Here is a 25,683-nt window from a genome sequence, read left to right as displayed (position 1 = left end):
AGGAGAGTCGCGCGAGAGTAGGGATAGATAGTGAGAGGTTGTGGCGGCCATTAGGGGTTAGTGTAGGTGCAGGAAAGGCGCGCACGCGGCCCCAATGTAAGTACAGCCTCCACGGGACTACAATTCCCATGAGGCTTAGGGCCAAGCACATCAGGTGCTTCATAGGAGCCAATAGGGCTGCAGGACTGCCCTGGAGGAAAGGATACATTTTGCGGGCTTGCACCACGCTAGTCAGTCAGCGGAGGGACCCTGTGAAGGAAGGAGGTAGGGTACAGGAGAGAGGGACTCCCCTGTATTAGGCCAGCACCCCCTTGGTCCAGGATAGCTTAGCTCCCCAGTAAGGTGAGTGTTGCCAGGGGCAGCCCTCAGGTTAGGGACCCTGCCACTTACATTAGTGGGAGCTGAGAGAAGGAAGTCTGCAGTTAGAGAGTTGGAGTCAGGGAGCTGTTAGGGAAGAAGGGTGTAGGGAGCGAGTGCAGCTTCTGCCCCATATAGGTACCTACACTCCAGGTAGACCCCAACTCCCCACTAGTTGGGTGGGTAACTGTTGAGGAAGGTGATAGAGAGTTGGAGCTAGGGAGCTGTGAGGGAAGAAGGGTGCGGGGAGTGAGAGCAGCTCCTGCACCCCATAGGTACCCACACCCCAGGTAGGCCCCAACCCCCCGCTAGCGTAGTGGGTTAAGTACTGAGGGAGGCCCAAGATAGGGACGCTGCCCTTAGTGTTGTTAGAGTGCTGCATTGTCAGGGTCACAGCGAGCAGTGCTGTGAGGTCTGATAGGCAGGCACCTTGTTGCGCAGCACGTTGGCTGCAGCCTCCAGTGAGTTACAGCTTGCTGCGGTAGGCACTGGGACTAGTCAGAGAGTAGTGGGTCTGGAGAAGGGCTATAGCTGTTCTAGTCACCTTGAGGTAGCGCTAGGGGTAGGATGCCTGAAGGGATAGCCTGTTAACGAGGTCAGGAATTCTGGAGAGGATCTGCACTAGGCTAGCCAACAGTAGGTAGACGCCCAAGTACTGCATGGAAGAGTACTCTAGTCCATTCCAGATCACTTACCGAAGGGACTTGGGTAGTTGGGGGAGTGGGACAGGTCATTACCCCTGCAGGCCCTAGGAGTTCCCCAAGCCACTACAGGTTGCTGTACTACAGGGACAGGCCCTAAGTTAGGGTTCCTGTCACGTTAGTACCATTTATATAGATAGGGACACAGCGGCTGCTGCTGTTCCTGTGGAAGCGGTTGGACCCACGTTGGGGTCCACAGAGACGATTCCAGAGTGGGACCGCCCTAGTGGTCCGCACGTGCAAGGAGTTCGGTTGGAGGATCAGACGGACTCATCACACGTCTGACCCTTTGAGAAGTTTGTTGCTGACCCGAGCACCGGAGTGCTCGGCAGGTATTATACCATCACATGTGCACCAACAGGCCTAGAGGTTCTTAGTGACTGCGCAGTCACCCATTGACTATCTCTGTAGGAGTACGGGACATTGGGTGGGGTTCTTGGGACACTGGGTGGGATCACCTAGTGTTTGGGAATCGTCCTGCGAGACGTCACTGTTAGTGTCTCACCGTGAGAGAGACACAGGTTATCATTATTATTCGTTAGTAAAGTCCTTAGTTATATAATCACTGTGTGTGTGGTTTCTGATTGGGTTCCTATGTAGGGTCATTCTACACTTCCATAGAATCCTACACAGGTGGAGGCGCTGAAAGAAGATTCGTTCCAGAGGATTCACCCCAGGCTCTCACTAGCGGAGGCTCAGACTTCCTGTGAGCCTGCAGGTATACGCACCACACCGGTAACACCACATGTTCTACTCACCCACACTACATATGAGATTGGGTGGGGTGGAATACCCGTTACATTTGGAGGCGCTGCTGAGATACACCTGGGGTGCCCTGTCCATTTTTTCCAAATTGTCCCGTCCCTATTTTTGTCACCATGTTTGTGAAGTCCGGAGACGAGGTCCTGGCCTGGGCTTTGAGGCAATACCTAGACCCTGGACAGGTAGTGGCGGTAGGAGGCATTCCCGTAACTATACCCAAAATGAAGGTTCGGGAGTATATGTGTAAAATTCCTGAGTGGCCATGGACATGTGTCTTAGATGAGGAGCAAGATCCCACGTCCACATGGAAGACCATTCTTTTTGTAGTAACCCACACTGAGAATATATGCCTGGCAAAGGCACCGTCCGCACTGTTCATGCCCGGGGGCCCCTCAGAAGGGTACCCCCTAGTCTACGCAGACCAAGCAGGATGGCGTTTCCCGCCAAATCAGGAGAGCGCACGTGCTGCTGACTGCCAACCTGCACAGCAAGATGTTGCAACAATCTGTCCGGGATTGGCGCGAAAATCAGAGCCCCTCCCCAGTGATGTGAGTGACTCAGAGCAGAGCCAGAACTACTCACTTGTAGAAAGTGCCCTTCCTACAGATTCCACCAGGGGGAGCAAACACTGTAATCTGCAACCATACGTTGACGCCGTGCTAGACTGTTTGATCTCTGAAGAGGTGTATTCCGATGTTGCGGACCCTGCTGTGGGCCCGTGTGCCCTTCGATGGTCAGTCAGAACTACTACAGAGGTACCATCGGTCCTAGGCTTGGGACCAGTACCTACCGACGACAAGGGTGAGTCGACTGCCCCAGGGGTGTTGGGGGTGAGCCTCCAGGTGACCGCGGAGCACGATGGCTCCTTAAGTCTGGTCGCCCGGGCGAAGGGCTCCCCTCTGCATCGCGTCCTGGCGGAGGTGTCCTCATTAGAAGATAGCTGTCCAGTGGTGCGAGTGGACCAGTGCCCACTGCCTATCGTGCCAGAAGAAGAGAAACCCATCGCAAGCCAGCCGAGTGGTAAGGAACCCCCTTGCCCCCCACAGGCTCCGATGGAGGTGGCCGTGAAGAAGGCCAGAGTTGCGGCTTCTGAGCGGAGTGTGAGCCCGTGTGCTCCGACACAAGTGGTCCCAGGACTGGGATCCAACGCTCCCGAAGTTCGAGTCAGTGAGTGGACTGTCCCAGAAGAGCTGGGGACAGGTTCCGATACCACCAAGGTGGGAACTGACAGCGTCCCCGAGGACCTGTTGGACACCGTGAATCACCGCAGTGGTAAGGTATCTACCCTTTACCCCCTGCCAGGTGAAACAGAGACTTTGCTGAAAGAGAAGCGGCCCATCCGCCAAGTAGTGGACCGTGGGAAAGGTCTTGGCCGCCTGGCCTGCTGTTTCCAAGGCGTGGATGACCAGGTAAAGACCGGGTTGAAAGACACTGTGCTATTCCTTCCACCAGGGGGAGGAAGTAGTACTGAACCAGTGACTGTCACCCCAGAGTGTGCTCTTCAAGAGAATTTTCTGGGAGAGGCTCACGGACGCAAAAGTGAGGTACCCCCACATGATCAGTTAGGGGCACCCCACAAATGGTCTCAGCTAGCCTCGGGAATTATGGGGTGTGATGTGACATGTGTTGGTGAGGTTAAAGCCGATCTGTTAAGTGTACGGGGTATGCCATGCCAATTGTCAGTGTGTGAAATTGTGCCCTGTTATGTCGTTCCCCAAGCGAGGGCGTTGGGTGTTTCACCAGGGGGAGAGTGTAGCCAGGTCACCCTTTGCCCCCTGCGACCCCCTCGGGAGCCTCCGTGGGCACAAGCGATGCCGGGTACTGCCGGAGGCCAGCGGCAGACCCGACGGCCATCCCAAGGGTGGGGGCCGTTGCAGGGAGCGGTGCGCTGTCTCCGCGAGCAGGCCGGTTGCCGGGGACGCGATCGGGCCGTTGCTAAGGCCGCGGTCGCGTCTCTAAGGTCCCGGCGGCCGGCGAGGAGAGCGCCGCCAATACGCAACCACTCGCGCATGCGCGGTGATCGCGCGAGTGTAGGAGTAGGCCGAGATAGTCGCGCATGCGCAGAAGATCGCGCGAGGGCAGGGAACAGTTGCGTGAGGGCAGGGAAGGCGCAGGAGAGTCGCGCGAGAGTAGGGATAGATAGTGAGAGGTTGTGGCGGCCATTAGGGGTTAGTGTAAGTGCAGGAAAGGCGCGCACGCGGCCCCAATGTAAGTACAGCCTCCACGGGACTACAATTCCCATGAGGCTTAGGGCCAAGCACATCAGGTGCTTCATAGGAGCCAATAGGGCTGCAGGACTGCCCTGGAGGAAAGGATACATTTCGCGGGCTTGCACCACGCTAGTCAGTCAGCGGAGGGACCCTGTGAAGGAAGGAGGTAGGGTACAGGAGAGAGGGACTCCCCTGTATTAGGCCAGCACCCCCTTGGTCCAGGATAGCTTAGCTCCCCAGTAAGGTGAGTGTTGCCAGGGGCAGCCCTCAGGTTAGGGACCCTGCCACTTACATTAGTGGGAGCTGAGAGAAGGAAGTCTGCAGTTAGAGAGTTGGAGTCAGGGAGCTGTTAGGGAAGAAGGGTGTAGGGAGCGAGTGCAGCTTCTGCCCCATATAGGTACCTACACTCCAGGTAGACCCCAACTCCCCACTAGTTGGGTGGGTAACTGTTGAGGAAGGTGATAGAGAGTTGGAGCTAGGGAGCTGTGAGGGAAGAAGGGTGCGGGGAGTGAGAGCAGCTCCTGCACCCCATAGGTACCCACACCCCAGGTAGGCCCCAACCCCCCGCTAGCGTAGTGGGTTAAGTACTGAGGGAGGCCCAAGATAGGGACGCTGCCCTTAGTGTTGTTAGAGTGCTGCATTGTCAGGGTCACAGCGAGCAGTGCTGTGAGGTCTGATAGGCAGGCACCTTGTTGCGCAGCACGTTGGCTGCAGCCTCCAGTGAGTTACAGCTTGCTGCGGTAGGCACTGGGACTAGTCAGAGAGTAGTGGGTCTGGAGAAGGGCTATAGCTGTTCTAGTCACCTTGAGGTAGCGCTAGGGGTAGGATGCCTGAAGGGATAGCCTGTTAACGAGGTCAGGAATTCTGGAGAGGATCTGCACTAGGCTAGCCAACAGTAGGTAGACGCCCAAGTACTGCATGGAAGAGTACTCTAGTCCATTCCAGATCACTTACCGAAGGGACTTGGGTAGTTGGGGGAGTGGGACAGGTCATTACCCCTGCAGGCCCTAGGAGTTCCCCAAGCCACTACAGGTTGCTGTACTACAGGGACAGGCCCTAAGTTAGGGTTCCTGTCACGTTAGTACCATTTATATAGATAGGGACACAGCGGCTGCTGCTGTTCCTGTGGAAGCGGTTGGACCCACGTTGGGGTCCACAGAGACGATTCCAGAGTGGGACCGCCCTAGTGGTCCGCACGTGCAAGGAGTTCGGTTGGAGGATCAGACGGACTCATCACACGTCTGACCCTTTGAGAAGTTTGTTGCTGACCCGAGCACCGGAGTGCTCGGCAGGTATTATACCATCACATGTGCACCAACAGGCCTAGAGGTTCTTAGTGACTGCGCAGTCACCCATTGACTATCTCTGTAGGAGTACGGGACATTGGGTGGGGTTCTTGGGACACTGGGTGGGATCACCTAGTGTTTGGGAATCGTCCTGCGAGACGTCACTGTTAGTGTCTCACCGTGAGAGAGACACAGGTTATCATTATTATTCGTTAGTAAAGTCCTTAGTTATATAATCACTGTGTGTGTGGTTTCTGATTGGGTTCCTATGTAGGGTCATTCTACACTTCCATAGAATCCTACACAGGTGGAGGCGCTGAAAGAAGATTCGTTCCAGAGGATTCACCCCAGGCTCTCACTAGCGTAGGCTCAGACTTCCTGTGAGCCTGCAGGTATACGCACCACACCGGTAACACCACATGTTCTACTCACCCACACTACATATGAGATTGGGTGGGGTGGAATACCCGTTACACAGGCATACCCCGCATTAACGTAGCAATGGGTCCAGAGCATGTATATAAAGCGCAAGTGTTCTTAAAGTGAAGCACTACCTTTTTTCCAGTTATTGATGCTTCGGTACAAGTAGGGAGCAAGGATTGCTGTTCAGGACGTGCTGCCAGGCACTTGCGTGAGCTGCCATTTGTCTATTGGGCGAGGGGAATCAGCGCGTCACTACTACGACGTCCGTACTCGCGAAACGAACGTTGTGGTGCTATTGAAAATATGTCCTTACACGCGAGTGTACTTAAAGTGAGTGTCCTTAAACCAGGGTATGCCTGTAATTCATTATTAACCTGTAATTTATGCCTTGATAATTCTTTACACATAGATTTGGAGAATGTATAAATTTAATAAAAGCTTTTCTTTGCTTGAAAAATAATCTTTGTCTTAGCGAGTTATGACAGAGTGGTAGGAGGAACACACCTCTATGCTATCCTCCTTGCATATCTCCGAAATTGGAATTGGAGCCATACAGTATGTCCCATCACTTTCTACCATGGCTGCTAATGCCTGTGTGGCCGGGCCATAAGGACCTTGGAATTAGGAGGGGTGGGGTGCGGGGGGGAAGAGGGAGGTGAGCTGTTGGGCATATCCCTCTATTCTGCTGCGAATAAAACGCAATCTCGTTACCTTGACTGGGTGCAGTGGGGCCTCAGGATCACCTCCTTCTAACTCCCGCATCCTTAGTCTGCAATCGCTTTTCATATGACCAGGCTTGTTGTAATAATAATAGGTAACAGATGTCCGGGGCAGTGGGGATGGGGGGGTTGTGATCCTCCCTGGCTATGTTCTCCTCCCCTGCCAGGTCCCCTGCCACTGGCCACGTCCCCTTCCCCTATAGTCTTGGTCATACGAATCCCGTTGCGCCTGTTCCCCATAGGCAAACAACTATTGTTTTGTAACTGCACTTCCCTTTTAAAGTAATCCTGCAGTCACTAAAATGTTGGCAGCTGTTGATATATCTGATGCTCCCGCAGCCATAACCCTTGTACCTTCATCAAACTCCAGCACTATTTGCAGGAACTCCATGATACATTGTTTGTTATCCTCCTTAGACAGCCTTTGTTGTTCCTTTCCCATATTTAATCTTCGAGCATTTCCCGAGCTGGTAACACCAGCTTCTAAATCATCTTGCAGAGAGATTGGGAAAGAGTCCAGAGCTGCGTGTCCCAGCTGGGGCACACCTGTTACTGCTGTGAATACTATTCTTAGTCTATGTCCCTGTGTCATATAAGTATGGGACATGCCATCAAGGGGTCAAGTCACCTCTTCCATGTTATTGCTTATATGTGGCGGTAGCCATAAAATTAGTGATTGGCATACTACTTTATAATTAATTTCAAACCTTCACACCCAACTTTCAAACACTTCCATATTTTGAAATGGATCTGTTGTAACATCATACGTGGTCATAGACTGTACTGATTTCATTAGCATCTGTTTTTCTTTCAAATCAGTTGTGCGAAGAAGGGAAACGCCCCTCTTTACAGTGGAGAGCTGTTCCCTTACATTTGTTTTACGATTAGGGGCTGCTCCTCTCCTTGGAGTGGAAGTGGAAAATTGCCATCCCACCAGGGTAGGGGGAAATAGTATCTCATCAGGCGCTTTTTCATTTAGCTCTATTAGATTATAAACTGTGTCATCACAATCGGGACACTCAGGAGGGATCTGATTTCATTCCCCACCTCTCACTCTCACGTCTTTCAATTCTCTAATTAATGTCTTTAAATCGTCCCAAATTTCCTTCACATTAGGTTGAGTATCTGATATAGAAGCATCATCAGTTTCCTCATCACTGTAGTACCCTCTGCCTTCACCTCTGCAATCCCCTCTGCATTAACCTCTGCATTAACCTCTGCATTAACCTCTGCATTGCCCACAATACGTATCTTATGGATACCAGATACGGTTTTGGGGATGCTAGAGCATATCTCTAATGAATCCTGCAGGTACTGATTCTGATAACATAAACCTGAGAATTTGTCACAGTTAGGGTCAGTATAGCATTTTTTATGCAAATTATCCTGACATTTGGAAGATATCATCTCTTGCTCGTAGATTAATTAATACCATTTTGGGCAAGAGCTGAAATTTCCTTGTATCCTTATTTCTTGTCATAAATTCCTTTAAAAAGATTGATAACCTGCACCAATAAGGAACCCCAGATATCCACACACCCTGAATCGTTGGGTGGGACCAGAAAAACCTTACAAATATTTGCCTGTACCTTGATAAAATCCATGTTACTGTACGTTAAAACCCTACAAACTATTACAGCGAATAATATCAGGTTACTACTCTAATGTACTCTGATGCTTTTATAATAGGACCGTCCAGAGGAAAACACTTGAGCTCTTGTGAATATCCCCGGTCAGGTGCCTTGCAAAATAAGTAGGACCCCTCCACAAAAGCTCTTGCTTAGCGTTTTGAACTTAGGAGCATCTCACTCTGGGTCCCTTTAAGTTTCTTCCACAGCCTCAGTTCTTCCTTACTTCCTTACGGAAACTGCAGTCCAGAACACCTCTCGAGTGTCAGTCTTAATAATTATCCAGAGAGCAGTCTTGAAAAGTCTGTATAATCACTGAATCTACTTCTTCTCTTTGTTGAGAAAAGAGTTTCGAGACAGACCCCTAAGACCCTGGACATACCCTCTACTCCCCCGTCGTAAGTACAGGGATTCTCAGATTCGATTGTGGCTCGCCATTGAAAATAAACATTCCAAGTATATGAAAATACAGATTCTTTGTCCCAATATATTAGTCCGACACAGGGTTCTTGAAGTTCCAAATATTTATTCTTCCTAGAGGCAGTTACAATAAGCTACAAGCAAATGTAGACAAGGACAGGTTAAAGATGGAGAACAAACTTGGGCTATGTATTTCTGTTCTGACACATCTATACTCAAACGGGATTCATATAGTTATTTCCTAGCTACTAAATTAACCTATGCGTGGACTATTAGGCAGTAATAAGATCAAAAACCCGAAAGCTGTGTATTATAAAAAAAAAGAATAAAAACAAAACAAAAGCCTGGGCGTACTGCCCATATTCTTATCTAAACTTTGGATACATGAGATGTTATATGTGCCAACTTATGTTCCCTAACAATAACATTTTTACCTTACTGTGTATTTCTGACATCCCGCAATTAGTTTCACAAACTAGTATTACAGAATAGAGTCCGGGGAAACAAAATGGATTCTAACAGACAAAATGGACTCCGAATTACTTGAATTCCATATAAACATCAAGAACTATGCATTAGTTGTTCTGGTTAAGTTTTTTTTTAAATAAATAAACATTCTGCAGATTTGCCACCTCTTATAGAATGTTGCTATACAGCAGTATGTTTATAATGTGTTTCCAGTAAAACATACAGTACTGTACAGTATACAGTACACAAGGTTTCTGAGCATACTGTTTCTGTGTTTTCCTTTAGTGCGCTGGAACTCTGGATATAGACGAATTGAAGACCCCCATCCGACAATCCAGTAAGTAGTGTACAACATTATACAAGATATGACATCATCTTAAACATTCCTTTTTAAAGGTGCAGACATCACACAGTGGAATGGGAACAAAAGCCATGTAAATATTTTGGATATATTTTTAACAATTGTTTCATAATCTAAGGTATACATCATCACTTTGAAAATGTATGCTTGGTGATTTTAGTGGGAATAGTGCAACAAACAAATACTGTATTGTGAAATATACAGCAAATATAGCTATTGTTATGGGCCAGTAATGGACTCATAACGGCTGGGACCAAGGAAAACAAGCTGCAGCAATTCCAAAAATTGTTTAGTTAATAATAATAATAATAGCATGTTCTTGTATAGCACTGCTAATTGTACGCAGTGCTTTACAGAGACATTTTGCAGGCACAGGTCCCTGCCCCATAGAGCTTACAATCTATGTTTTTGGAGCCTGAGGCACAGAGTGACTTGCCCAAGGTCACAAGGAGCCGACACCGGGAATTGAACCAGGCTCCTCTGCAGCAATCTCAGTGTCAGTCAGTGTCTTTACTCACTGAGCCACTCCTTCTCCCAAAAAAAGCAATTAAAAAGACTCTCAAATTGGCCATTTTTAAAAGCTCGGCAAAAATGTTGTTGATCGATATCAAAATCAACATAACAACTTTTTTGGTCAGAGCTCCCGGAATATTGACCATTTGATCACTGTGATAGGAATCACATGGCCATGGCCAGCCCACTGATGACGAAAATAGAAGTGGGTTGACCTCCATTTTGATTGCATTTAGTGCTCCACTGGAGTGCACAAGGCACACGCCCGGAAAAAATGAGCAAAATAGGCATGACATACCTAGAACGTCACAAGAGCCCCGTATGTGCTAGTCATCAGTACCAGGTACTGTACATCAATAGAGCACTATAAAGGTTAAGAAGTTACTGAATAATCTTAAGTATGTGGTTGTAATAAAAAGTACAAAGTAAGGACAATTTGTAAAGAAAAATATTTGATACTGATTTAGTGGAACTGTGGCTTGTAGTCACCCAAACATGGCAGATTGTACGCCCACTATAAGTTTATCTCTAAAGGTAAGCTGACGATTAGTAGCTGCTTTATAGCAATGTTCTTATAGAAGCACTGTGAATTACATATTTTATTATTTAAACCTTACCATCTGGGATCTGCTCAGTGCAAATCTATTCCTGTAAATTACTCAAAGAAGGCATAAACCGGAAATCTTACATGTTAGAGAACCTGGTTAACTACATTCCTAGAAGCAAGTCTAAACAGGATGCTTCTGCTCAATAATATTAGTTTTTTTTCTCTCTCTCTTATATAGCACTGACAGTGTACGCAATGTGGTGCATATCATTTTTTTAGGCGCAAGTTCCTGCCCTGTAGTGGAGCTTACAATCTATTTTTGACCAAGGTCACAAGAAGGTTACCCCAGAATTTAAACCAGACTCTCCTGTGTATTACAAATACATGTAATATACATACACACAAAAGGACTGGAGGCTCAAACGCCACAGTTTTTATTGAATAGAACAACAGAACCTAATAAGTGCCAACCCTGCTAGAGTGCTCCACCCACAGGTAAGGCCAATGGTACTTAACCATGACCCTCAAAACCCAACAAGCCCGGCATTCACAGACCCAGCTGCATAAATGACTCTGTCAGCTGCAAGAATTGGCCCCAGAAATCCAAAGCACAATGAGCTCTGACCACTTGCCAATAAAAGCTAAAACCGAGCCCATCCTGAACGGTAACATCGAATAAATCCAGGCCGATGTCGGACAGATATTCCCCATCCGGCCAAAACAATCCATCATTAACAGAGTCAAAATCAGGATGACAAACCATTCAGCCCCCCGGTTGCAAAAAAACCTTTCCTTTGCCTTATTAATGTTCTTCCTAGTACTCTCAACTACCCGGGCCAGCTGGGCTCCCCTCCATATGTTCCTATGCACTATGCTAGACGAAATCACCCATAAAAAAACCCGCCCAAACTGTATCTCCCCATAATCCCTCTTAATTGCATAGATTAAGTCCAGCAATTTAACCGTAACCATTTCACTGCCCCCAATGTGAAGTAACAAAACCAGCTAGGGCATCCTATGTCTGGCAAGCACGAATAACTCCGGTAACATAACCCCGGTAACATAACTCCGGTAACCACTTCTGCCCCACCAAAAAACTTCTACTTTGCAAACCCAAATTCCTCCCCTACCTACGAACAGCTGCATTTTTTTCCGCCCAGTGAACGTACAAATCACCAATTATTCCCACGTCCAGGGCAACAGAACCTAAAATATATCAGGGAGTGAAAATAAACAAAAGAGTAAAAGAGTATCTACACACAAAAGACACACATAGCTTTGTTAACGGTTCAACTCCCATCTCCCAATCTGGCAGATCACATATACATACTGGACACTGTTAGGTGTCCAGTATGTTTTACAATTGTTGTTCAGCTAGTCTTGGCTGATTGGAGGGTGGCAACTTCCTACCTAATTGAAGCTCACCCCCTCCCACATTTAAATGGTTAAGGGCTCACTCCATAGCATCTTCCACTCAGGGGAACTTGAGTGCTTGCAGTATGGTTGTGTGAGTGAGTGTGTGTGGTTATGCATACATGCACAAAATATGTAACAGTTGAGCATGAGGTGTCTATGTATGGTGTGTACACAGGGTAGGTAGGTATTTATGCATTAGTCAGAGAAATAGTGGTTTTATTGCTATATCAGCTGTTCTTTGTGTAGTTGGATGTTGTTTTTTGTGAATATAAAGCTCTCACACTGTCTGATATGACTGATATGGACTTATATGGCCTTTATTTTTCATCAACAGAGGAAAACAGACTTAGTTTTTTTCCCATTGAATTTTTTTAATTTCCTATTCTTTATGACGTAGTACCATATTTTTTTTAAACATTAACATCTCAGATGTAGTAAAGTAATCACTGTTACTGGTACTACAGTGATAGAACATGCTATGGTATTTAAGAAAGAAGTTTAGTATGTGATTGTCCCATTTTATGTTGATGAAGGTCCCCTGCGTGTGGCCATAATATTGGTTTACATTGATGTGTAGGTTTTTAAAAACTTTTATATGGATTTAAACAGTGATGCTTAATGCTTCCTCAAAAGCTTTTGCAAGGGACATGCCATGATGTAATTGTCATGTAGAGGTTAAAGGACGGGAATGTATTTATGTTGCATATGGTCCAGTTTTAGTATCAAACTGAAGAAAATCTTGTATGATTGTCACGGGAGACCAAGCTTTTTAACACTTTACTATCTGGATCATTTGATTGAATAAAGCATGAGATAAAATACATTGTGATTTATTTACATGAGAACACACACAGCTTGAATGACAAAAATATCACGAATAAATACTTACGGGAACGGGGCAAAACGGAATAAAATACATCCAGAACGAAAGTCCACAAAATCAGGTCTCCAGGTATCAATTCCCAGGAGCAGGCTTGATACACAAGCGGGAGATGCGAAACAGTCTTTTGGCTAAGGGTGCAGCTTGCGGTCCCTGTATCTCTGCCAAATGAAATAATTTCGTTCTGCCCTTGCAGAATTCGTTAACAAGTCCTTAGATCTTATGAAATCCTGAGCGGGGTACACATCTTTGGTTATGATGAAAAACGTCTTTAGTACCGTACGCTATCCTTTCAGATGAAATAAGAACACTCACCTGATGGCTTGTATGGGCTTATAATACTCTCACAAGCCTATCTGGGCAATGGGCAACCAATGTTTGGCGATAGTTCCTGCAGCCGGGCAAAGGGCATCACGGCAGGAGTCATGCGCTAACTTCACACTTGACCCGCTTAGCTTACCTGGCGGCAGAATGTCTACCCCCTTCAGAGTGCCCCAACATCTGCTAGGCACTGTTTGTACATATTTCCCGGCATTCATTACTTTCACCAGGACAATATCTTTTGATGCTCCGGCCCTCCGAAGACATCCTGGCGATACCTCCCCAGGGTGTCTCTGAAGCCCGGACCCTCAGTTATGCATGAGTCACCCCTGGAATGGCTGATCATAAATTAGCAGGGTGAATCTTTAATGTATCCGATGCCATTCCTGACTGCCATGTACATTCCCCAGCTCACATAACTTTTAATATACCCAAACCAGGGCTATGCCCATTTATGCATTTATACACAAGTTACAAATAATAAAATCATATCAGTCTAATTGATTCCTTTCTGGCCCTCTGCATATCAAAAATTAGAAAGCTACAACCCGCCTAACCCCAGTTAGTGAGTTAATTGTGTGAGGGCTTTGATGTGGTGTAACATTTCTCCGTCTGCAGTCTGTGGTCCGGAACTCAATGTAGCAATCCCGGTCCAGATCGATAACCGCAGACGTACTTATCTAATTGACCTTAATTGACTGAGCTAACCACAGCTGACATTGTTACAATTCGGAACCACTTATCTAACCACAAGTTAATTATCCACTTGACTCTGTGGTTATGGCTTTTCCCCTGCTTGTCTTGTGGTTAGCCAGTGAGACAGTGTTGCAATTGCCGCTGCTCACCGCTAACCACAAGAGCACTTAACCAATTAACCCCTAACACGATGTTAGACTGCGTCCAGGGTGCCTTCTTGCTTGCTGAGGCACGCGGAGCACCCGCTTTCCCTGGCCTTGGTCCGCGCGCCGTCTGGGGGCGTGTCGGGGGGCGGGCCAGTGACGTCACGGAGCTGGTTCGCCCTCATTGAGCGAACCGCTCACGTGACCGGCCCTGCGCTCCGGCAAGCGGGAAAATGTTAAATTTTCCTAAGACCTACGCTTCCGCAAGCGCGCGGAAGCATAGGCGAGCCCCTACGAAAGCCGCTCTCATTGCGGCTGTAGGGGCTCAGTGCCGAGCGGAAGCGCGCCTCAGCGCGCCTCCGCCCGCAAGCACTAAACATGGACGCGGCCTTAGAAGACCCTTATGCTTCACGGGTGCAGTTCAGACATTTTATAATACATTTTCAGGACTGCAGCCAGCATTGGACACTTTAAAACCACCTCTTATGACTCAGGGTGCCCCAGCCGGCAGACTGCCTTTATTTGGGTGGCCTGGGGACACCTTCACCGTCACAATGACCCATAAAGCTATTCTGAAACAAAGGTGCATTCACTCTGTTTCTGAAATCAATGTGAAGTTATATATCAATATACAGTATCCTATTACAATGTAGTTTTACATACATAATCACTGGGACTTACTAAAAGTTGGTAAATCAGAGACAATATTGATAATTATTTCAAAACAGGATGATGTAAAATAACAGCACCAACCCTATTTAACCCCTCACTCATCAATTTGGCCAACAAGATATGGTCAATCACTACGTATTGTAGCTGGTCTCTCTGGCATACAAGGGAGTTAACATGGGTCCTATCCTACAATCCATAACATTAAAATAATATAACACCCCTTTATGCAATAGAGGTCATGCAACTCGCATGGCTAAAAAAGTTCATATGGCAAAAAAAGACAGTATAACAATATTGTGTGTATATATATATATATATATATATATATATATATATATATATATATGCGAACAACAAGAAAAGAAAGCGCCCGATCGTAGTGCAGCATGAAAAAATACAATTTAATAAAAATGAATATGAATGTATATATATATCAACAATATTGTTATACTGTCTTTTTTTGCCATATGAACTTTTTTAGCCATGCGAGTTGCATGACCTCTATTGCATAAAGGGGTGTTATATTATTTTAATGTTATGGATTGTAGGATAGGACCCATGTCAACTCCCTTGTATGCCAGAGAGACCATATATATATATATATATATATATATATATATATATATATATATATATATATATATATATATAAGCAATACGATACCGTTTTGAGCGGATATCAGAGGCAGCTTGTTTGTTTTTGTATTTAGTGTGACACATATATATATATATAGTGCAGAATAAATGAGTTCTTCAGTATTAGGTGATACCTTTTTTATTGGACTAACAATTTATGTCATAGGAGAAGCTTTCGAGAGTTATCCTCTCTTCTTCAGGTCAAGCAATACTGATATACAAAGGTTTCAATGGCTAAAACAGTGTAGAGAGAGGGGAAAAAAAAACCAGCAGATATTTACTGTAGATAAGGTAGGGTGTTAAATGTGTTTGAAGCCAGGGAACGGTGTCAAAGAAAGGTGGGGAGGGGTAGGGATACAGGGGGGGAGAGAGAAAGTGTGAATAAGAATAGAGGCAAGCAGGATAATTACAAGCAATTTTGATAGGGTGTGAGAAAACCCATGTCCGCATTAAGTCCTTTGGTTTTGGTGTCAAAGAGTCTTATCATTCTGAGTTCAAATGTTTTCCGTTCTTGGGTGCTTTTAAACATTCCATTGAGGATTTAGATTTTTAGATCATTTATGGCAGGGGAGCGCAAACTTTTTGTGCTGCGCCCCCCTGTCTCTCTGCCCCCGGCTCTCGCGCCCCCCTGCCTTCCTTCAGCCGCGTCAGATGACGCTGCGTGGGCGTGTGACGTCAGGTCACATGGTGCCGCGGTGTCTATTGACGCCGCGTTGCCATGGCGACGCAACACAGACGGCTGAATCCCGGTAAGTAAACAGTTGCAGGGGCATCATGCGATCCTGACCGGTTCTATGCAGTTGAAGATAGTACCCCTTTCCTGTTTGGGAACTGCCATTTCCAAACACAGGCCGAGATGAATACTTGTACGGATCTGCCAGTAGAGCCAATCCGCTGACACCTGGGGACCCTCTGTCTGGAGCCCTCTTTGGTCTGTCATTTTCCAGAACCTTCCTCCTTTCCTACATGCTCCTTTGTGATGTCAGGATCCCTATGGAAACACACGGTGGGGCCCAGCACACACCAACCTGGAAGTAATCCCTTAGGAGGGGGTTATATATATATTCAAATACTGTACATGCATAAATATGTATTATATATGCATTTTACATGTAAACTACACAATAACTTGAACTATTTGATTCTCACCACAAACTGAAACGGTTAAGTAGTTTTGTGGTATATTGTACAGTATGAGGAGAGAGCGAGATTACGCATTCTCTCTTTCTCTCCTGATATGCAAAGCCGGGACCAAATTGCTACCTAAAATTTAATTTTTGAATGGTTTGAACAAGCGAGAACTGTTAAATGAATACAGCACAATACAGATTCTAGCAAACATTGCCCTTTTTTTTGCAAGGGAACATCGCTGCCTTTTAATTAATAGGTCTCACGATGTCTAATTAGTTGTCAGTGGTAATTGAAAAAATGCTAATTATTTTTTGTTGTTGTACAATTAATTATCTCTGTGGATCCGTATTATTCTACCCAAGCTACAAATAGTTCATGCTAATCTTATTGTAGGAAATGTCAAGAATACTTAGGCACCTTAATGTAATTGGCTTTCCCATATTCAACAGTCCATGGATGTAAACATTATATACACTACGTATATGACATAACAACAGTGACAATATGAAAAGTCTTGTTAATATTTGTGGTTTAAACTGCACCACTACTGTTTACCATACAGAGAGAAACAAATATATAACACCACAACCACAGTGTATATAAACACTATTATATGCACAAATACTAGATAGACTCTTTGTAAAAATGTTACTATATTAATAAGATTACATAAAATATTACAATTCCTTGTCCCATGAAAGTTAAAAAAAAAGAGAAAATAATTGTAGCCCTATTGGTCCCTTATTTTATGTGAAAAAAAGGAAAAAAACAAATGAAAACAAATACCTTTTATTGGAACAACAATAGTTGTACAGTGTACAAGCTTTCGAACCTCACAGTGTACTTCTTCATGTATGTCCCATGAAATAAAGACTTTTAGGTTTGTTGGATTATGCCACTAAGTGGCCTGGGAACTCAATACTATGTGAACCTTATCCATGTGTTAAAGCTTGCTCTGCAATATGGCACAATGAGTACAGATAGATGTACAGAGACAGAATAGCAGAGTACAATACTGGGTAGCAAAATATCGTATATATTACATACTTATTCATATGTACTGCTTGGGCACAAGATTTTGATCTTCTTCCTAACTATTGTAAAGCTTCTTCTTTAATTTGTTACCCTTTTCTCTGCCAATTGTAAATGTAGCTTATTGTAACCATGATATACTGTAGCAACATAAAATGATTTTTTTGTAATGTAGCAAAATCTCCTTGACTCCTGTTTTTGGTAACACATTACTAAGAAAAGAGAAAATGTGAATCGGGAATGCAAAACAATAATTTGAAGGGTTACTGTAAATATGTTGTACTCTTTTTAAATAGTAATTAGTGTGCTGAGTAACATAGTATGTGTTTGAATTATTTCCTTTGCCGCAGTGCTATGCTTTCAGTGAACTAAAATAAACCCAACACTTCTAATAATACTTGCACATAAATTATTCTTCAACAAACAATTGACCAAAATTCATCAGAGATACAATGAAAAAAAATCCATGTAGCTTCTTTTTCTGATTTTAATTAAAGGGTGACTAGAAAATGAAAAAATTGTGAAACTTCACTTCTCCCATTATTATTGGTACATTGTTTGGTAAAGAAAAGCCTGGTAAATTGCTTAGGGGCTTATTCAATATGCTCCGAAGCGCCTGATTGTACAAAGGTTTTTGGTCTATCGTGATGAACACTTTGGAACTCATTGAATAAGCCCTTAGTAACAGAATGACTGCACATAGAGGGCTGTGTATAAAGGGACACAATTTTTTTTTGCCATAAAATGTATGTTTTTAGAGACATTTTAAATGTATTTCTAAGCTTCAATGTGCCATATAATTCTCACCTTTTGAGCTTGATGTGGCTTAGCTTGTGTTTTGAGGAAGTGGTTATAGAAGGACTTACACGATACATATATTATAATAGGATGTATAACATTCTGGCCCATATTTGCTAAGCGGTGCTATTCCATAAGACACCTGATGCCGAAAGACACCGTACGGCCCATTTAATAAATCAAGTAGACAATGAAAAACAATTTCAGAGTACTACAGTGTTATTTAATAATAAGACTATTCTGACCCCTTATGTCCTAAATCTAACCTACTATAAAGCTAAAATGTAATAATAATAATCATAATAATAATAATAATAATAATAATAATCTAAATTATAAATGGGTAGGTTCCAATATGTAATAGGTCAAAAAAAAAAAACAACAACAATTTATCAATTTCACCAGAGACTCAATTACCATTAAAGTAACAATTTGAATGATTTATATCATTTGAAAATGAATGTTTTCTTTTCCTATGGGTTAGTTGATTTCGTGCATGTTAGCTACCTATATGGATCTGTTTGACTAATGATTGCGTCATAATTACTTGTAAAATTGATCATTTACACCTAAAACATTAGATAAAGCATATGCCCCCCCCCAAAGCTTTTGATAATATTAAACATTAAAAAAGAGATATACAATTATTTAGTGTTAAAAGTCTGCTCTCTCCCTCCTGCAGATTTTTAACAATCTGACTGCGGATTACTAATCCGCCACGTGGATTGTCAGTGATAGAAAACAAAATCCGAAAAAGGCGGTTCGCCCTTTGTTTGAGACTGATCCGCGGAAATCCATGGACCAAAGGAACAGGCCGATCCGAGGCTGATCCAAATCCGCCAAAAAATGTCGCCCATCTCTTGTCCCCAATTGCACCTCCATGTTAATCACCACAGGAGCTTCCAAAGTCACACCCCACAGTGTCTTGCGTCAGACGCTGTAAGGCATTGTGGGACGTGCCTTTGGAAGCTCCTGTAGTGATTGACAGCTTTACTAGGGGTGCGCAGAGTGGGGGCTGGGTGAGGAAAATTTCCAGGGGGCGGTGCGGCGGATCAGAGGTCCCGCACTCTCTCCCAAGGCACTTAAATGAAGGGGACCATGCGAGGCCTCTGCAGCTTATCCTACCTGATTCTCGGCGACGTGTCGCCATGGTAACCGGTGTCAAATGACGCAGCGGGGTCATGTGACGTCACATGACCCCGCAACGTCATTTGACGCAATAGCCGAGCAGGAAGGGGGGCGCGAGTCGGGAGGTGAGCAGGAAGGGGGGCGAGGGTCAAAACTTTGCGCACCCATGAGCTTTACCACCCATGCTCCCTACACATACTGAGCTGTGTTTTGCCCAATCATCAAAAACATACAAATAATCCAAAGCCCAATGGCCTATATGTAATCCAAGGCCATCCATTTGCCTATGACATGGACTCCTCAATTTGACCCAAAGCCCTGGATCCTCTGCATAGATTTCAGGTCCAGGGACCCCCTTTTTGAATTTATTTCCACGTGACGACAGCCCAGGTCAGGATTCCCTTCACTTGAATTAAAATTGTTATTAAAACAGCTTGGTAATGAATGGGGTTAACCAGTCCCGCTACCCTCCGGAAGACCTAAACACCCACCCTTGGGGCTACTACTTCCTTCACCCAATCCCTCTAAACCCAATAAACAAAAATAAACACAACAACCCTACTACCCACAACCCCCCTCTACCCCCAACACATACAGTAGAGTAATGATGGACAAACTTACTATTATCCAGATATGGATAATAGCTCATTAAAGTAAATCAAACTTTCTACTTACCCCTGCCATCATGAAGGCAAACGCTTTCAGGATCTATGTACAATAATTCATGTGAAAGGTAGATATGAAAGTTCCATGAGTCATGGCTTGTAGAAAATATTTGTAGGTAATATAACATTGTCAACAGGGAAGACGTTAGCTGGATTGAGCATTAACGCCAGTTCATACTGTACCAAGGAAAATGTAGGCCAGTATTGCTATTATAAAACACCTACCTTAATAATAACTATTTTCTATTGAAAAACATAAAGCCCAGGTCTAGTTAAAACAGGGTTAGAGTGGCATGCCTCATCTGTACATGTCCACAACAAACCAAACCACAGCTAGCCAATCCCTGATGTACTGGTACAAATTAATTCATGTTTTTTTTTTAATTTGTTGATGTACGTTTAAGAATTAGGTGACTAAAGACAAAGACATTGATGTGCACGGCCTTTTTTTAAAACTCAGATGTAGCTTGGTCAGTAGGACTCTTGGGTGCATACTTAGCTATTTCTGTTTATTATTAAAAGCACACTACTGACATCTGAACTGTGTAGCAGATTAGGACAATGATATCTCTGCTATTTCATAGAAGGCGAAATGCAGAAGATGTGGAGGATGGAAAGAATTACGGCACATCGAAGGAAAAGGAGTTCCCGGGAGCTCATGAGAGTCTGGACTATTTGCCTTCTCACAGTGAAGCATATAAAACATGGCTGCAGGAGAAGCCTCACAGGTAATTCCAACTCCCCATATAAATAACAACTATTCTATATAAAGTATATATTTATCAAAATGTATTTATGTCACATACTTTCTCTTTGTTCCTATTTAAAAGAATAGCTGTTTTGTTATTATTTTTTAGTTGTTTATATTAATTGTTATCTAAGGCGCTGTCTTCTGCCACACATATAGTATTGGGCAATTGATTGTGTTGCCATTAAATTCTAAGAATTATTAGTGATATCTTAATGATTTAATAACTATTAAAAGATTTAAACAAATTACATAACTAAAGAGAAGGCCATTTTGATCTGAGGAACCTGCAACAGAATTGCAGAGGCTTATTCATTACAAAAATTGATAGGGGGTTATTCCTCTGGTGCAATTAAATGTAATTAAGCGGCAAAAAATGCACTAGGTGTATCAAAAAAAGCCCATTAAAGCAATAGAAGTTTTCTTACAAATCTGCTGTATTTTTTGCCGCAGAATTGCACCATTATTGTACCAAAGAAATGTCAATATATATCACTCCCATATGGATAAATAATAAAGATGACTGTATTGTAGATAATCATGAAGATTTATAATAAGGATTTATAATATTAAATATCCTAAATTTAAACTTGTATACTCTCTCATAAATGTCATCTTCAATGTCTGTTAATGCAACTCCCTCCCCAAAAATACTTTATTTACAACTTTCATCATGTGCCTTTTATATATATTAAATGTTTGGCCCCACTAGCAATACTTCAGTGTTATAATAATGTGACATTAGTTCCCAACTTCCCATTGTAAAACCATTTTATATTAACAGATGTTTACACAGCAGTCTATATCTTTCATCAGTGAGTAGCGTAAAAATCATTGCATTCATATTATACAGTACCTACAATTGTTCCCCCCACACAAACTGTTCAAAGGAAACAGACTTTATTCATACTATGTTGGTTTCATATGGGATAATTCCTCAAACAGGATTGATCTCCAACATTTCATAAGGTTTACCTAGAAGCCGTATTGTCCTGGAGAAGTGTAGATCGCTTGGAGGTTGTGATGCCTTTTAATGAACATGAGAGATCTTCATAGGTGGAACAGGCACATTTGACTTGAAGAAGAGACCTGTGAGGTTTCAAAATATTTGTGAACTACAGTATATTTTCATCTATGAAGAATTCTCATGGTGGTGTCTCGTACACGGCTTTGGACTTTTCCACGTTTTTGAAAACAGTTACTGTATCTTCTCAGCTTTGATCCTCAATAAGCAGCAATCAGTGAAGGAGTAGTTCAGTGGTAAGAACACTGCCGTTGAAGCAGATTAACCCAGTTTGAATCCGTGTGTCAGCTCTCTTTGGGGCCTGTTCACAAAGCAGTGAATAAATCAGTGCATGGTCGCCGACTTTGCATTGATATATCGCGCACTAAAACACGAGGGTAAAAATGGTATTCACTAAGAATGAGTGCCATTTTTTTAAAGGTCGATAAATCGGGCCGACCAGTATTTTTTATCAGTGATATCACGTTATAAATTCTAGCAAGCGGCAACTGATAGAAAAAATTACAGCCTGGAAGAGCTGCATGGATACGCTGCGTCTCCATGCACGGCTCTTACAGGCGATCGTGCAGTTAAAATATTGATTTTGATAATAGTGTACGTCAGCAGGGGGTCTCCTGAGATGAACTGCACTGATTTCAGCCTCGGGGGCCCCTACTCCTCGAGATACAGACCCCAGTATGGGGTGCCGTTATCCCCTATGCTTTAAAATCTCCCGCGTCATGTGACCATGGGATTTAAATCCTGCACTGGGATGCCGGCACCCCATAACAGGGCCTGTATCTCGGGAATTAGGGTTTCCCCGAGGCTGAAATCTATGATGTTCACCTCAGAAGACCCCCTGCTCCCGCACACTAGTATCAAAACCCAAATTAACCAACAAAAAATGTGTTACTTTAGCGGCTATCCGCTAAGGTAATGATGCTGCCTTAATTTAATTTTTACTAATAGTGTGTGAGAGCAGGGTGTCTCCTCACCTGAACTGCATTGATTTCAGGCCATGTGATGTGGAGGATTTAAAATTGGCGGCGATATCGGCAACCCATGCTCCATACCAGGGCCTGTAACTCTGGAAGCAGAGGGTCCCTGAGGCAGAAATCAAAGCGGTTGAGATCAGGAGACCCCCTGCCCCCATACACTAGTATTAAAAATTACTTGGAGGCTAGCCGCTAATGGGTAGCGGGGGTGGAGGGTGGGGGTATTATCCCCGGGGTTAGGCCCTCAGACACCTGCGGAAACACCCCTGAGGACCCCTGGACACTTGCAGGGACTACCCGGAGACCCCCGACGGCCTCCGGTATCAATCCTGTGCAGGGAATAAAAATGCTTTTATGCATCTTTCAATATTTTTAGCACCAGCCTTTTGCTGGTGCTAAAATATTGAGAGATTTTTTTTTTTTATTACTTAGATTTTTTTATTAATCATTTTTCAAAAGTGGGAGGGGTCCAAAAAAAAGAGGGAGAGGAACAGTACAACGGTATAATATTTCACAGAGTCTGATTACAGATTAGGGGGGGGGGGGGTATGGGAAGGGAGAAGGGGGACAGCAGTTGAAATCATGTAACATATTAAATAACAGGTTAAGTACAACATAAATTATAAATCATAAATCACTCTGTTCAGAATAATCTAGTCTAAATATGGGGATATACCTGCATGTCTAAACCATGGAGCCCATGTCTCTGAGAATTGTGAAGTGGAACCAGTTAGGTAGGCAGTGAGTTTTTCCATGTAGACTATATGCCAGATGTTATTATTGATTTGGTTTAAGGATGGGGGAATCGATTGCTTCCAGTTTTTGGCGATGGTGCATCTAGTAGCATTTAGGATTTGGGAGATAACTTTAATTTCTTTTTTGTTACAATTGACCATTGGCTTTCCCAATACTATATATATTGGGTCCTGGGGAACAGTGATGCCCAAAACCCTGTGTATTAAAGCAAACAATTCCCTCCATGTTTGCTGAATTTTTGGACACGACCAGAATATGTGCAGTATATTCCCCCTTTCGCCACAACCACGCCAACATAAAAGAGAGACACCCGGGAGAAAAGAGTTCAACCTGGTGGGAGTCATGTACCATCTATATATTAGCTTGTAAATATTCTCCTTAATCACCACACAAGAAGAATTTTTGGAGGCAGCTTCCCAGACATCCTTCCAAACATCAAGGTCCAAATTGGTATTTAACTCCTCCTCCCAGGACACCATATATTTTTCAGGGGTTTGGCTATTTAATATTGAGAGATTTTAAAGGTCGATCAGCTTATTCTAACTTTGTGAATAGCTATTACTAGCAAAAAAAGTGATTTTTGCTTTCTTTGGCCTGTCGGGTGACTTTTTTGGCTCTGGCTGTTAATGGTCGTTTAAAAGCCATTATAGTGCGATACTGCAGTGTTATCACTGCTTTGTGAATAGGCAGTATCTCGCTATAAGGGCATTTATCGACCATTAAACCACTTATCACAGCTTTGTGAATAGGCCCCTTTGTGTCCATGGGCAAGTCATCTTATCGCCATGTTTTTTTAGTATTATAGGATTGAGGCAGGGGGTCATTTCAGCTCCGGGGACCCTCTGTTTTCTGAGATACATACCTCCATAGGGGGTGCCAGTAGCATCTCCAGCTGGGCTACAGTATGTGGTGTAACAAAATGGTAGATGTAACGCTCCTGTGTCACGCGAACCAATAGGAAGCTGTGATATCATCCCTTGCGGCTTCTATTGGCTCGCATGACTGGGATATTTAAACCTGCGGAACTGCTACCGGCACCCACTATAGAGTTAATTATCTTGGGAAGCAGGGGGTCCCGGAGCTGAAATTAATGGGGTTCAGCTCTGGAGATCGCCTGCTTCCCACCTATTAGAAAACCCAACATGTTCTGGTCTAACCATCAAAATTTGATTGTAAGCTATTCAGGGCAGGGATACATACAGTAGTTGCTGCAGAATTCTATGTGCAGTATACACTGTCTATGCTATATATAATAACAAATATGGTTGTTATTATTTCCAATAGCCTACTTTATTGAGAAATCTTCCAGGTAGTTCTAATCGCTTGTCTGATTATTAAAAAAATCAGAAAATAGATTTGGTCCAATTTGGCCTTTGGTACTCTGCTAATTTCATCTCAGGCAATTGGAAACTGATGTAAAATTACAGTTGCCTGTACCTTTATTATTATTTCTTATTACATATTCCCCTAAATAGGCATGGAACTTGTGTAAATGAACAATATTAGAGTAGGTGGCTGCATTTATTCCTTGCTTTCTGAGCTAAATTGTATTTAAAGGCTGCAGTTGATTTCCTCTAAGTATTTTCATTTCCTGTTGGCTTTCCTTCATCGCTCTAAGGTGAAACGTGTGTGGTCCATTGTAAACATGGTGATATTCTGCTAGTAGAATTTATGGCTGCACTTGTGAACGGAGAATTCTTTTTAGCATTATTTATCCTTTATAAGCTATACAAATGGTTTGGAAGGGCAGGTTCGTGGGTTCAAAACTTTGCAAACGTTGAAGTTCTTTTGCAAGCTCGAGTCGAACCTCGGAACATACTTTTGAAACCTGAGTTAAATTCAAGCCAAAACCCCAGATAGATGCTCATGCTCAGATTAGTTTATGCTGTTTTTTTTATTTTTTTTTTATAAACTGGGCAAACATTTGACTGCACTAACAAAAATACTTGCAAACTGTTTTTCCATAATTTTAAAAAAAAGCAATTGACAATCCCAGTTAATTTCCGGCAAAACCAAAACACAGACATTTTTTTTTTAGACTCAGAACCAAAACGCCAGTGAATGTGGCCACTCTAAAAAAAAAAAGATTTTTCTATGTGTAACGGGTATTCCACCCCACCCAATCGCATATACAGTGTGAGTGCGGGGAACATACAAGGTTACTCAGGTGTGGTGCATTACCTGTTGGCTCACAGGAGGGCTGAGCTTCCGCCACGGGGAACCTGGGGTAATTATACTAGGGGTGATCACTTACAACATCTTCTCGGT

General features: G+C 43.7%; 1 protein-coding gene across 1 annotated transcript in view; it reads left to right on the top strand.

Moving 5' to 3' along the window:
* Nucleotides 1–25,683, top strand: part of LOC142485628 (chloride channel protein C-like) — a 169,613-nt gene that overhangs the window by 17,973 nt on the left and 125,957 nt on the right. Inside the window, exons 2-3 of the mRNA XM_075584477.1 lie at nucleotides 9,260–9,311; nucleotides 20,498–20,641. Coding sequence (XP_075440592.1) covers nucleotides 9,260–9,311; nucleotides 20,498–20,641 — 196 coding nt within the window. The remainder of the gene's footprint in view (nucleotides 1–9,259; nucleotides 9,312–20,497; nucleotides 20,642–25,683) is intronic.

This window comes from Ascaphus truei, chromosome 2 (assembly GCF_040206685.1).
Source record: "Ascaphus truei isolate aAscTru1 chromosome 2, aAscTru1.hap1, whole genome shotgun sequence".
NCBI classification, from domain to species: Eukaryota; Metazoa; Chordata; class Amphibia; order Anura; family Ascaphidae; genus Ascaphus; species Ascaphus truei.
The sequence above is the reverse complement of the archived record's forward strand: the minus strand, read 5'-3'. Positions and strand labels throughout refer to the sequence as shown.